The sequence below is a fragment of the Psittacula echo genome (assembly GCF_963264785.1).
Source record: "Psittacula echo genome assembly, chromosome: 4".
Classification (NCBI taxonomy): domain Eukaryota; kingdom Metazoa; phylum Chordata; class Aves; order Psittaciformes; family Psittacidae; genus Psittacula; species Psittacula echo.
Window position 1 is genome coordinate 115339872 of NC_137738.1, and position 14511 is coordinate 115354382.

Sequence of the window (14511 nt, forward strand, 5' to 3'; positions counted from 1 at the left end):
TATATTTAAGTTTGATAGAATTTTTCAGATCTGCTCAACTGTGAACCAGAACAGAGCTGAAACAGCACAAAATGGTGAGGCAAAAAGAAAACAGAGTATCCTTACTACTAGGAAGAAACTGTTTTTCTTAGGTAATTTATATAGTTTTTGTGGTAGACAGGCTCCAACAGGGCCAGAGCCAATGAAGTAATCATTGCCCAGAATTGCTCTGAGGAGCAAACTCTCTCCACTGACTACACAAGCACAGGCTGTCTGTCAGCTCCCTGGGAGAAAATGCAAGGACTGCTATTCTGCACCATCTAAGTCGGGTCTTAACAACCTGCTTTCCTATTTTAGTAATTCTTGATGTCCAAGCTGCTCTCTGAAATTCACTTCCTAAAAGACTGACACTGACAAGACTTACAGAGTGTTCTTTAATTGTAGCCCATTCTTGCATTGTGAATAGTCTGAATGAATTTCATGGGACTATTTGTTATGAAAGCAATTGGAATAAATCCAAAACTTTGCCCAAGCTGTTAAGATAACTTTGAGTACTCCACAGGAGTTCAGATGAAGAGAAAGTCCTAGAAATCTGTATACATTGGCTCTCAAAACGAACTGGATGAAGGTAACTGGTAAGATTTTTAATATTTGAAAACAGAATCAATATTTTCAAAAGTTTTTTTGGTTTCTTGGGGTTTTTTTGAGGATAAGTCAAAGTTATGCAAGTCTTCCACGTGAAAAATTCCACAGAGACAAAGAATAAGGAACACCAGACATATTCTTTGACATAAAGAAAACAACTTGAAATGTTCTCGAACAAAATAGAATCCAAGTGATAAAGACGCAGAGAAATGTTCCTTCAGTACCTTAGATGACTAGTAATGGTGACCACTTTCAAGCATGCAATTCAGGTTAAACAATATACTGCAGTCACCAGATGGGTCACCTACAAAAGGAAAGTAGGGTCAATCTGTAAACCCTCTCTTAGTGGTGTCACCGATGTATTTATTATTGACAAACCAAACCATGATGATAAGGTAAGAAGCGGATGACAAGGTTTGCATTATTTTTGTCTGGAAATAAGACTTAAATTACAATAAAATAGTTTTCCATAAGATTTATGGAAGAATAATGGTTTGCTTTAAGATATACAAAATGAAAGTTTTTCAGGGTGCTGGATTAGGGGGAAAAATAGCCTGTAAAATACTTGTCCATGCTGGGAAGCCTACCTTTTCTATTTCTGGCTGATAGCTCTCATGAAAGATAAAGCCAGAAAAGGAACCTCCCCTTGCATTTCTGTGGATCAAAATTGTTTTCTCTGGAATGTCATCTGGTTGCACCATTAGGGTGCGAGGCTTTGTGCAAAAATACGACTGAAGATAACACTACACGCAGTCTCCAAACTGAAAAGCAGACAAACCATTAAGGACATATAATAACATAGAAGTCAGATGGAACCTTCCCGAATTTATGCCTTAGAAGCACAGTACAAATTTATATGATGTGCCCATTAATGTCCCATAAAACATTACACTATATTCTTAGAACATGGAATTAAGTAAAAAATAAATGATGTGGAAAGACATTTTACTAATCAGAACACTCTGTATGTGGTAACTGATATAAATGTGATGAAATTAAATTTGCCCTAGAACAACTCTCAAAGTCCCAATGTTTATTTTACTTGTTTTAGAAAATAAGCCTCTTACTTCCATCATTAAAAATCCCAGGCCTCTATGTGATACATTTGGTTTTGCTTTTCTAAGAATCAGTAACATGTTTCCTTTCTAAAAGCTCCTTATGTGATAATGAATAAAACACAGCACCACTTTTAATAGTGAAACAAGTTATTGTTTATGCGACTAAAATTCTCTAAGTATCCAATTCCTTCAAGTTATCTGTAAGAAAAAGCACATAGTTACAGAAGCTGTGGTGGCCATCTAGCTGTTTACTCACCCATTTCCTGTCTGGTGCTGCAGATTCCTGTCCCATATTTTTGTAACTCTATGGTCACAGTTTTCAAAGCATTAACATCCGTTTCTGCAAAGCCGAGGTAGTTATAAGAACCCATATTGATTACATTCTTGATAATCCTTCCTGTAAACCTATAATCAAAGCACATTTTAAAGAATAGTGCAAATTTCCCTCCAACCCCCCCAAAAAAAAGAAAAAAAACCCCCAGATTTTCCCACTGAATTCTGTTCATTGTCAAATTCCTATTTGGGAATTCATAATCCTTTTACTTTAACATCCCAAAAGGTTTTTTTTTCAGCATTTCTCTATTCCTGACTAAATATTGCTTCTTTCTCAGAATATTTTCCAGATTCTAAGCTGTAGATGGCAATTTATTGGTACTGGGTGAAAGGGGACTTTTATGGACCTGAATAAACAATCAAACCTAAAACTTTATTTAAGGGATAACTTATAGACACTATTTTTTCAAGCAAATTGTCAATAGCTTCTACAGAGTCATCAGTGTTCACTCACACACACACAGAAATTACACCTGAAGAAAATGTTGCAGCAAACACTGTGATTCATTCTCAGTAAGCTGAAATATACTCAACCTACACATTGTCTAAGTGATGAACTTCCCTGTCTATTTAATTCAGCAACAGTTGGGATACACTGAAAACTTCAAGCTGTAAACTGCTTAAAACTCGTTGCCAAAGACTCACTATGGAAGTAAGAACCAACATATATGCATTGCAGGAAATTATGATTTACATTATAACGAAGTGATATGACAAGGGGTGATGGGTTCAAACTGAAACAGGGGAGATTTAGCTTTGTTATAAGGAAGAAATACTTTACTGTGACAGTAGTGAGGCACTGGAACAGGCTTCCCAAGGAAGTTGTGGCTGCCCCATCCCCGGCAGTGTTCAAGGCCAGGTTGGACAGGGCTTTGAGCAACCTGGTCTAGTGGAAGGTGTCCCTGCCTGTGGCAGGGAGGTTGGAACTAGGTGATTTTAAGATCCTTTCCAACCCATTCTGTGATTCTATGATTCTATGATAAAACAAATTCTGTTGTAATATTCTGACTAAAGGCCTGTTGTTATTGATGAAGCATAAGCAGTCTTACTTGTGCCAATACAGCCAAGTAAAACCCATTTGAAATAGATTTCAGTCCCTTCCATACTGCATTTCCAAACAACATTCAGAAGAAAGGGGACAGACTGTCAGCACAGTAGTGATTTCAGGAAAATACATACTAATGTGTATTAGTGGAGGATTTAGGTATGAGGGGCTTGGATGCAACATTCTGTGCTTTGCAGATGTATCAGGAGGATTCTTCTGAGGCTGACAGCTACAGTATAAGCTGACTCACCTAAATGTCCAGTTGTAATCATCTGTAACACGTTCCATGAGGTCAAACTGTGGCCCTGGGACACTGCAAATTGGACGATTCCAGTTATCCCGTATTCTCATATAGAGGTTTCTGGTGTAAAAGTTCTCAAAATCTTGATAAAGTGGCACAAAATCCTGGTTTGAAAACATGCACAGGGTTATGTTGCTGGGAAAACGTCTGCTGCTGTACCCAAGTCATTCCCATTAAAAAGGAAAAACAGATTCATTAGTGAACAGAGCTCTGTAACAGTCACATGTTCCTATGTCGCAAAATACAGCTACCAGCAACTATCTTAGTTTAATTCCTTGAAATACAGTGGTTTTTTTCAGGGGGTGGTTTTTTTTGGTTCTTTTGTTGTTGGTTTTGTTTCCTTTTTTAATGGTCAACAAGTTGGCCTAATTCTCCAGTCCAGCATTTGGAAAGCTGGAAACGGAAGAACTCGTGATTCTTTCACTGGGAGAAACCAAATGCTTCCTTTGCTATGTGCAGAGCAGATTGCAAAACTAAGATAAACAACTCATTATATTTCATGAAATGCTGGATACATTAGGTTAAAGCTAGTCCAATGTAACTGATCTGGGCATTATTGGCCTAGACTGCACATTCATACAGCCAGTTAAGACAACTGATTTGGTTGACAATTAATTTCTATCCATGGATTTTACTTAGAAATTAAATTAAAACAAAGGTATGGAATCTAAACAAAGATGTATATGAAACAGCAATATAGGCATATCAGACGCTGGATACAATAAACTGACAAAATAACATGGTGTGTAGTTACATATGTGGAAGACTGGAGAATTAAATGAACACGTAATCCATAGTGGATAGCAAAAAGATTTAACCGGCACGTCTGAGATCAAAATAGCTCAACAAATGGCCAAATCATGAAGTGAAAAGGATATTCCATGAGAATGCTGACAAAAAGACTGCACCATGATATTTCATCAAGTTGCACATGCATCTTCGGAAAGCTGAAACAGGAAATAGTTTTGGGGATTTTATTTGTAAGAGGAACAGTAAGACTATTTGCATTTTTTCCTCCATTATGGCAAGTGTTACTGTAAATGATGGCTCAACCTGCACAGATAAGGAGGAGCAATAAAAAATCTAAAAGTTAAAACCACAACTGAGCCTGCTGAGGTGTAAGTTTCACTTAGAACTACGTCGGATGAAAAAAATCTCTAAGTCAGGACTTGCAAGAATTCAGGCTACATTCACCCTGTAGCTGGGACAGTGATTGCTGAGTGCTCTGTGATCAGCAGCTCAACAAACAGAAGTCAGCAATTACAGAAGTTAGCACGGCCTGTTGCTATGAAGGACAAGGACAGCCACATGGGGCAAAGAAAAGTTGGGGTTTAAGAGGTTAGGAGAGATGATATATTTAACAATGAGGTATTTCTGAGTTTTCTTTTTCTGTGGATTGACTTAATACACTGATAATAGAGTAAAAATACTCTATTTTTTTCAGAGTATTCTGATGCTCTTTGAACATCTCTCTGTGTGAAAATTAGGATTTTACATTCATATAGGGACATATTCCTACGGGTGTTTATTCTGCAGTGTGTGTCATTCCTCTCATTGCTATGCAGTGATCTTCTGTAAGATGAAAGTTGTTTGCCTTGTTAATTTGGTAGGTTATTGCACATAACTTGCAAGTAGGGGAAAACTCAGCTGTGGATACATAATGTCTTTTCCATACATACTTTTTGTTGTTCTCTTTCAGCAGCAATGTGACGTTTTTCTAGTCCCCAGGCTCTCATAAAATCTCGCAGGTAGCCAAATATCGTTCCCACTCCAAAACCCAGGAAAGTAAGAACAGCAACATACATTGGTGCCTGTTCAAAGTGCTCAATAAAGTTTTTTTTGTAGAGAGTTCCATTTGATACACCATTCTTCTGGAAATACAGAACAGAAACTTGTGGTTAATACATTGCATCTCATTAAAGCTTAGACATTAGACCTCAAGGCAAATAATTTTCTCTAATACAATGCAAATTAGAAGAGATATTTAGATCTCACACTGTATCAGATGATGCAACCCTAAACCTCAATAAGAGGATTTTTACCTCCTGGAGTTGTTACTGACCACTACAAGTGTTTTCCATTTTCTCTGCTCTCCACCAATGCCCTCAATTGCAGGTGTCTTCAACACCACTCCCTTGTCTATTTTGAAACATGTGAAACTTATTAAATATTGGCAACATATTATTGTGTAATTGGACAATTATTTCAAAGGTGATTAAATGGAAACCACAGTACTCTGGTCTTGCAAGGCAGAGCTATAAAAAGGGAAGGGCAGCATTAAAAACTCACCTACACTGCATCTGACTGCTTCTGGAAGTCTTGTGAAACATGTTGCAGCAACTAACCTATATACAACAAATCCTGTCTAAAATAGGGCACCTTTTCCATGACGTTCTTCAGATCTGAAGAAGTATCCAAAACAGCCATGATCCCAGCCTTCTATTACAGTTCTGGCTTCACAAATGCTTTTAATCATCTTCTCGGTGACCTCTCCCATACTTCTAAAGGTACTTAAAAAAAAGGGGGAGGGAAGATGAGGGGAAAGGAGAGACACACAGATAACCTGCCTCTTGGAACTGGTGACCCTATTGTGACTAACTTCTAGAAATATAAAACCATGTGTGGACAAAATAATGTGTCTTGAAAATATTCTAAAATTTCCATGTATGTATTGAAGAATCTAAGTTTTTCAGTTGCAATCTTCTCAAACCAACTTCTATTCAGTAGGCTTATCAGATTACTCTTTGGAAGAGAGGTAACTCCCTTATTTCTGCAAAACATGATGGCTTTTACATTTACTGTCTAGTAACAGCCAGCCTGTCAATTCAAAAGAACAAAATGTAATTCAGAAACAATAGCGACCTCTATTAAAAAACCTAAAACGAACAAAAAAATCCCATGCATTTTTAAGCATCTTATAAAGCAAAACTACCAACACATGAAGAAATACCTTTAATATATTACTGTCTGTGGGACTAAACAACAAAAAAATGTAGCTGATGTATTTATGGAATGCAATTATTTTAGTAAGCTAACATAGAATACTCGTATTAAGAACAACTGCAAATTCACTTTACTTGTCAGACCTAGAGTATTATTGATCTTCATACCACATTAAAATGCCTTTATCCTTCAAATGACTTTGATTTCAGCAGTAGTTTGCTGTCCGATCGCAGAGTTACAGTTTTCTTGGGAAAGAGTGAGAAAAAGGAAAGGAAAAAAAAGAAACCTGAAAGAAAAAAGGTGTCGTGCACAAAATGAAATGTAAAGATTTTGAAGGAAACCCAAGAAGTTAAAAATTGCTGGTAGAGCTGAATAGAAATATTTAGACTTTGGAAAGACTTTTTGCTCTGTGAAGGGGAAGGAATGCAAGGCTGGCTCTCACCATGTGAGGGTGGACATCTGTAACAACGCTGCACACGCACTCACACCTCAGGCTAATCACTCTTTTAGGGCAACCTATTTACCATGAAAAACATTTTATGAGGATGAGTTAAATACATGGCCAAGTCATATTTCACATGAGTCACAACAGCTGTGTGCATGCAGCATTGAGATAAAGTAAATATTTCATCAAGGATTAAGCTCAGCCATTTTACCTTATATTTGCCATGAGCTAAGAGCATACTTATGGTTATCTATGGCTGTTCAATTGACATCACAGCTTGTCAAGCTGTGCTGATGTGATAATGCACCTGAGCTCAGAGGAGTTACCACAATAACTTTGTTTTATCAATTTTATCAAGAAACACTTTATTGTTATATATCTTATTTGTAAAAGAATGAGGAAGCTCATATTAGAGTGCATACTACAATGCATACTACATTGCAAAACTCTTCTTCCACAATAAAACTCTTCTCTTGTGGAACTCTCATTTCAGTTGCTGCTATTTTATGCAGTCAGTATGACATATGTGGTTAAACATGTAATCACTGTCACCTACAAGTAGCTAGTAGCAAATGGCATCAATAGTAAGAATGTGGAGTCAGGCTGTGATCTGTATTCTCCAGTCTATGGATAGTGAAAAACAAAAGTCTTCAAATAGCCCAAAGTTAGTACAAGGCCGGGAGAACAAATTTGAAACAAATACAGGGACATCTTGTCTAAAAACTGAAGTGAGGGAAACAAAGAGCATCTCATTCATCCCTAAAGTCCAAAAAATCCACCAAAAAAGCAGAGGAAAAGTCTTGGGATTGGAATAACCAAAACAAGTGGTTTAACAAGCTGCTTCTAGAGAGCGGTAATGTGGATGCTTTAGTGCAGCTCTTCAAATCCAAGCACTGGGGTATGGGTGGGTGACTGAACATCATGAGGAATTTCAACAGTTTCAGCCAAACTGAATAGTCATTGCACAAATGGTTAACTGCCATTTTATGCTGCATTACTGTTGACTTTGCACATGTTAACATAAAGTTTTATTTGAGAAGAAAGAAGTGAAATTGGAGACTCTGCGTTTAAAGCACTGAGGCAGTGAAGATAGATGTAATTAAACTGTTGCTGGCACCAAAATCAAATGCGGCAGATCCCATACATATGCCTGAAATGATTCGGAGATCACTAGTTACACAACGTGTGTGCTGCTGAATTGTACACTTGCTAGTATATTATTACCTGTAATAGCACCTGTAGTAGACAGTACATTTTCTAGCTCCGTATCTCAACTGCAGCAACCCTAAATATCAAATGATTAGGCAAAGATTAGAAAAACCTAACCAGAGAATTATACTTTCCTCAGTATATTCTCCCAGCTTCCAGCAATTGGTGGCTTTGAGATTCCAAAAGCCTGATATTGTGTTATCACATCAGGGAATACCTATGAATTTGCTCATAATTTTTGAACCCACAACTACTGTGGATATAAACTGTGGATTCAACAGTTGATTTAATCTGTAAAAATGAATTTCCTCTTTTTGCATTGTAAAATTGACTGATAATTCCATTTGCTCATTTGCTTTGACCACTGTTGTCTGTTCAGCTTTCCTCCTCAACCAATCACACGACTCAGTTTTCTGTACTTAAACGACTTCTGCCTCTCCACTTGTTTCTTCCCAAGCTGAGGAATCTTCATCTGTTTAGTTCTGGTCTAGTTTAGTGTTCTGGTCCTTACCTAGATTAAACAAAAATAAACCTATATTGTAATGCTCAATTCTCTTTTCACTCTGCAAAGTTCAATAATACCTTTCTGAAATGCAGAGGAAGGAAATTCACATTGCACGTGCGCTTGAGGGTGTGGTATGGATTTGTACGTCTGCAAATGCTTTGCCTTGTTTTCTGTTGCTTTTTTTAAAGCTTGTTAACATTCTATTTGCCTTCTTGCCACAGTTCACAGTTTCAGAAATCTCTCTTATGATTAGAATATATCCTTCCTTTGTTGGAATAAATACCTAATTTAGCTTACGCTATTTATGTATTCTCAGGGTCATTTCTTCCTCCAATTCATGAATTGTTTTCTAGTGACCTACCTTTTTTTCCACTGTTTTATCACACCACACACTAACAGAAATTTCTGCAGTGTTTGCTGTCCAGAGTTAAGTTTTCACTCCCTGAAGAATTTGGTACCGTCCACACATATTGTCATCTATTTATTCTCATCCTTTTTTTCCAGACCATTGGTGGAAATGTGAGAGGACACAGGTCCAATGAGAGATCCCTTCAGGACTTTGTTCCCAGCCTGTCCATGGTCACCTCATTTAAAAAAGTCTTATATTTGTAACCCTAATTCCCCGTTTCTCTGGCAAAAAGGGCTTTTAACTTGAGCAGTGACCCAGAGTTACTCAGCAGTTTTATGTTTGGCTTCCTTTAAAAGTCTTGAGTAAATAACTTTTTTGATATGCGATCCTCTTTTTATTGGCTTGTTTTAAAAATTCTACTGGCACTCCAAACCAAAATAGTTTCCCAGCAGTCTACCACAGAGTAAGTACACTTTCCAGGCACAAATGCAAGGAATGCAATGTAAAGACAATGCTAATGCAATGTAAAGACACCCAGTACAGAATGGCTGTAGCTGAAATTCAAAAGAAATGGATGCTTTGCATGGAGTTTGATCAATCTGGGATTTCATTGACGTCTTGGAAGCCAAAAACACAATCAGGATATGCAACTTCTGTGTGTTGAGTCTGCTTAGCTTGTTAGGTGATGTTGTCTTGTACTCTCCTGATACCAAAGGCCACACTAGCAGCTCGGCTTTGGCACTCTGTAGCACATAGTTACAGAAAACCCATGTCAACAGAAAACCCATGTCCACAGATTTGGCACTGGCCTTAAACCACAGCTGCAAACTGATTTCCAGTAAGACACTCACAGCAAGAGATTTCCTGGACAAGATTTTGATGCCAAGGAAGTCAACAGGAGTGATGGCAATGCAGTAAAGTCAGTTTGAAGTGCAACACTTCTTAGGTCCCCATATTCCATAGTTACCCAAAGTATTTTGAAACTCTCCCGTAACAAAGAAATGGAGAAATTAACACTAACAACAACTCTAACAGTGTTATTAGAATGGGCATCAGTATAAAATAATGAATATATTGGTCTTGCAATCTTAACCAAAATAGCTTGCTCTAATAATAATGCAAACTAATCTTGAAATCTGTTAAGCACACTCCTAGCAACAGCTTTAAAGGGAATAGTTACAAAACATGATATTTGCACTACAAAGTAAAATAAAAGATTGCTATGCAATAGCACGAATAACACTTTAATATTTGATCATACTACCCTTAAAGATAGGAGAGAATTTTTCCTTGCATTTAGGTCCTGCAGCCTCTGGAATAGTGCTCATGAGACAGATTTGTATCAAGGGGAGAGCTAAGAGTGGAACAACATGGGCACTGTGTCGCATGTGTGCTGGCCCTGATGAGTTTACTAGCAGACGTAACCACTTCTGCCAGCATAATTTAAGAGAAAACCTGTGTGAATGGCATTGCATCAAGGAAACAGACCTCAGAATTCATGTTTCCATTCAAGTTCTTTAAAAACAATATAAACTCTAAAGAAATCCAGAAATCCCAATCTGCTTTTCGAACCCTCTCTTTGATTAAATATTTTTGAGCTATTATGGGCATTTCCAGTACAGCAGCAGTAGGTGCAGGCAGCTGTATCCTTGAAATAAAACTACTGGGAGAATAATAAAGTCTTTCAAAATATAAGTACCCCACTAGGAATAAAATCTGATCCAGAAGCAGATGCCATTTTATTTTACCCTCCCTCAGTTTAAGAATGTTTCATCTGTATCTGGATGAGGTTTCATCGTGTTGCTGGATAGAACCTATTAAAAAAGCAATGCAAGTTGATTGATCACCATAAAGCTTCCAAGACTGATATGTACGTGAAGAGACAGGTGTTGAAAACTGTGAACCAAGTGATAGCTACATTTGCTCAATATCTGCCAGATTTCAAGATGACACTGAAATCTTGAGCAAATTAGGACAGTGCATTGCTACAGCTAAAAACTGACAGGAGAACAGACTAATAATCCCTGATGCAACATCTGATTGCTTGCAGATGGTTTGGTTCCAAACAGACCCTTCCTTCCTAACTTTAGAAGAAAAACATCTGGGACAAGACCCCAAGTGTAAGTGATTTGAGATGTCCTAGGATGTGTATGACAACCAAACGCGACGCCAGGACCTATAGAGGCCTGTACCCTTCTGGAGCAGAAGCTGAAGACAAGGTACTATGGGGATTCATTTTAGCTGTGAGAAGGGTACAGTCTGGCAGAATCCCACTCAGAACCTGCCACTGGATAGTCACAGATTGAAATGATGGTTGTGCAATTCTGTCTCTTATGGATCATTGTCACCAGAAGACTGGGTCTCACAGAATAAAACTGTCAGGTTCTATGCAAACCCACCAGGTGGCTGCCATAATTACTATTTTTTCCCAAACCACCATACCTAGGCACCCATTACATACTGGGGGATTCTTAATGATTGCATGTAGCCCCCAAGAAAAGAAAAAAAAGAAAATGAAATAATGAAAATCAGAAGTTTCCTATAATGAATATGCTGTTGACACATAGAATCATAGAATGGCTTGAGTTGGAAAAGGCCTTAAGATCATCTAGTTCCAACTCCCCTGCCATGGGCAGGGATGCCTCTCACTAGGCCATATCACCCAAGGCTCAGTTCAACCTGGCCTTGGACACTGCCAAGGATGGAGCAATTACCTTTCTCTGGGCAAGCTGTTCCAGTGCCTCACCACCCTTACAGTAAATAACTTCTTCCTTATATCCAATCTAAACTTCCCCTGTTGAAGTTTAAACCCATTCCCCCTTGTCCTATCACTACAGTACCTGACGAAGAGTACCTCTCCAGCATCTTTTAAGGCCCCCTTCAAATACTGGAAGGCTGCTCTGAGGTCTCCACGCAGCTTCTCTTCTCCAGGCTGAACAGCCCCAACTTTCTCAGCCTGTCTTTATACTGTAGGTGCTTCAGCCCCTGCTCATCCTCATGGTCTCCCCTGGACTTGCCCCAACAGCTCCATGTCCTTCTTATGCTGAGGACACTAGAACCGCACACAGTGCTCCAAGTGGTGTCTCAGGAGAGCAGAGATGGAGATTACTTCACAAATCTTTTCAGTTACTGTCAGTGATATTCTTTAAGTATATGGTTGGTTTTTTTCTGTTACAACACATTTCAGATCATACAGACTGAAGTTTCTAAAACGCGAGGCGAAAATGGCCACAGAGGGAATTCATAGCTTACTGTGCTATACAGACAAGACTTAAATTACAAATAGTTGTGAAACTTATCTGTCTAGAAGGTGCTAAAACGAAGGTCACAGCCTCTTGCAACGTGACAACACCACAAGCAAGTAGAATCTTCACACAACCCAAACTAAAAAGCAACCAAGCCAAAGAAACTTTGGTTCTCATTAGCATGTGCCTGCAGTACCCTTGCTTAGACTGATTGTTGATTTTTCTTGAAAATTCAGGACAAAAATATACAGCTGGTAGTAAGGCAGTCGATAAGGACTAAGAGTAAAATTTCCAAGGCTGTCCAGATGGTTTAGGAAATATAAGGCAGCATCAAAATAACTTAAGAATCCGTGTCCTATTGAACTTGCCAGAGATTTAGGATTAACAATTCAGGAGCTCTGGAAAGTTTTCACCCTGTAAACAGTGCTAACTGCTGCTTGTTCTGTTCTGCTGCTTGATGTTTGTATGAAGATTGAGCCCTTTCAACATACTGTTCACAAGCACCAGGAAATGGCTTTTGATTTGATACTCAACTGTCATCTAATTACTGACTTAAATCTCACAGCTGCTCTGTAAAAACTCTTGACAGCTTACTACAGGCACATACCAATAAAGGTACAGGAAACAGGATCTTCACCTTCCAGAGCTGCATCATTTTTCAGTCACGCACAAGTGAAACTCCAACATATTCATCTGATAATAAATTATTTCAGCACCAAATAATCAAGTCCTGCAATGCCGATTGTGCTATGAAAATAGAGATGTGAATGACAAACGTGTTAGAAATATACTGTTAAATAGAAAACATTGTTATATAATTAGGAAAACAATACCCTTCCTATGTAATTTTCAGACTGACATTTTGATGCAAAAATGATACTTTGGAGTGCAACATAGGAGTTTGGAAGGAGCATAGAATCATACAACAGCTAGGACTGGAAAAGACTACGATCATCCAGTTCCAACCCCCCTGCCATTGGCAGGGACACCTCACACTAAACCATGTCACCCAAGGCTCTGTCCAACCTGGCCTTGAACACCGTCAACTTCCCTGAGCAACCCATTCCAGTGTCTCACCACCCTCACAGTAAAGAATTTCTTCCTTAGATCCAATCTAAACTTCCCTTGTTTAAGTTTGAACCCATTACCCCTTGTCCTATCGCTACAGTTCCTAACGAAGAGACCCTTCCCAGCATCCTTGTAGGCCCCCTTCAGATACTGGAAGGCTGCTCTGAGGTCTCCACGCAGCCTTCTCTTCTCCAGGCTGAACAGCCCCAACTTTCTCAGCCTGTCTCCATACGGGAGGTGCTCCACTCCCCTGATCATCCTCGTGGCCTCCAATGGACTTGTTCCAACAGTTCCATGTCCTTTTTATGTTGAGGACACCAGAACTGCACACAATGCTCCAAGTGAGGTCTCCCGAGAGCAGAGTAGAGGGGCAGGATCACCTCCTTTGACCTGCTGGTCACGCTCCTCTTGATGCAGCCCAGGATACAGTTGGGTTTCTGGGCTGTGAGCGCACACTGAAGCCGGCTCATGTTCAGTTCCTCATCGACCAACACCCCCAGTCCTTCTCTGCAGGGCTGCTCTGAATCTCTTCTCTGCCCAACCTGTAGCCGTGCCTGGGATTTCTCCAACCTAGGTGTAGGACCTTGCACTTGGCATGGTTAAACTTCATGAGGTTGGCATCAGCCCACCTCACAAGCATGTCGAGGTCCCTCTGGATGGCATCCCTTCCCTCCAGCGTATCAACTGAACCACACAGCTTGGTCTCATTGGCAAACTTGCTGAGGGCGCACTCAATCCCACTCTCCATGTCACTGACAAAGATGTTGAACATCTTTGTCATCTCAACAAGACTGGTCCCAACAGCAATCCCTGAGGGACACCACTCATTACTGGTCTCCAGCTGGACATTGAGCCATTGACTACAACTCTTTGTGTGTGGCCATCCAGACAGTTCTTTATCCACCGAGTGGTCCACCCATCAAATTGATGTCTCTCCAACTTAGAGACAAGGATGTCATGTGGGACAGCGTCAAAGGCTTTGAACAAGTCCAGGTAGATGACGTCAGCTGCTCTACCCATCCATCAGTTCCTTAGCCCCACCATAGAAAGCTACCAAATTGGTCAGGCAGGACTAATTGGCTTAGCGACTTCATTTGCCAGCTCCTTCAGGACCCGCTGATGGATTTCATCAGGTCCCATGGACTTGTGCAGGTTCAGGCTCTTAAGATGGTCTCGAACCAGATCCTCTCCTATGATTTGAAGAATCATAGTATGCCTAAGGTCTTCATTCTCACAGTCCCTGCATCTGCCTTCCAAGACTTGGGTGGTGTGGTCAGAGCATTTGCCAGTGAAGACTGAGGCAAAGAAGTCATTAAGAACCTCAGCCTTCTCCAAATCCATGGTAGCCAGTTCTCCTGATAGCTTCCGGAGAGGGCCCGCATTGTC

The 14511-nt window shown here is 39.6% G+C and overlaps 1 protein-coding gene across 1 annotated transcript in view; it reads right to left on the reverse strand.

Annotated features, from left to right (window-relative positions):
- Window positions 1-14511, reverse strand: part of SPTLC3 (serine palmitoyltransferase long chain base subunit 3) — a gene marked incomplete at both ends in the record, with an annotated part of 92049 nt that overhangs the window by 49146 nt on the left and 28392 nt on the right. Inside the window, 3 exons of the mRNA XM_080616057.1 lie at window positions 1939-2087; window positions 3311-3465; window positions 5041-5232. Coding sequence (XP_080472183.1) covers window positions 1939-2087; window positions 3311-3465; window positions 5041-5232 — 496 coding nt within the window. The remainder of the gene's footprint in view (window positions 1-1938; window positions 2088-3310; window positions 3466-5040; window positions 5233-14511) is intronic.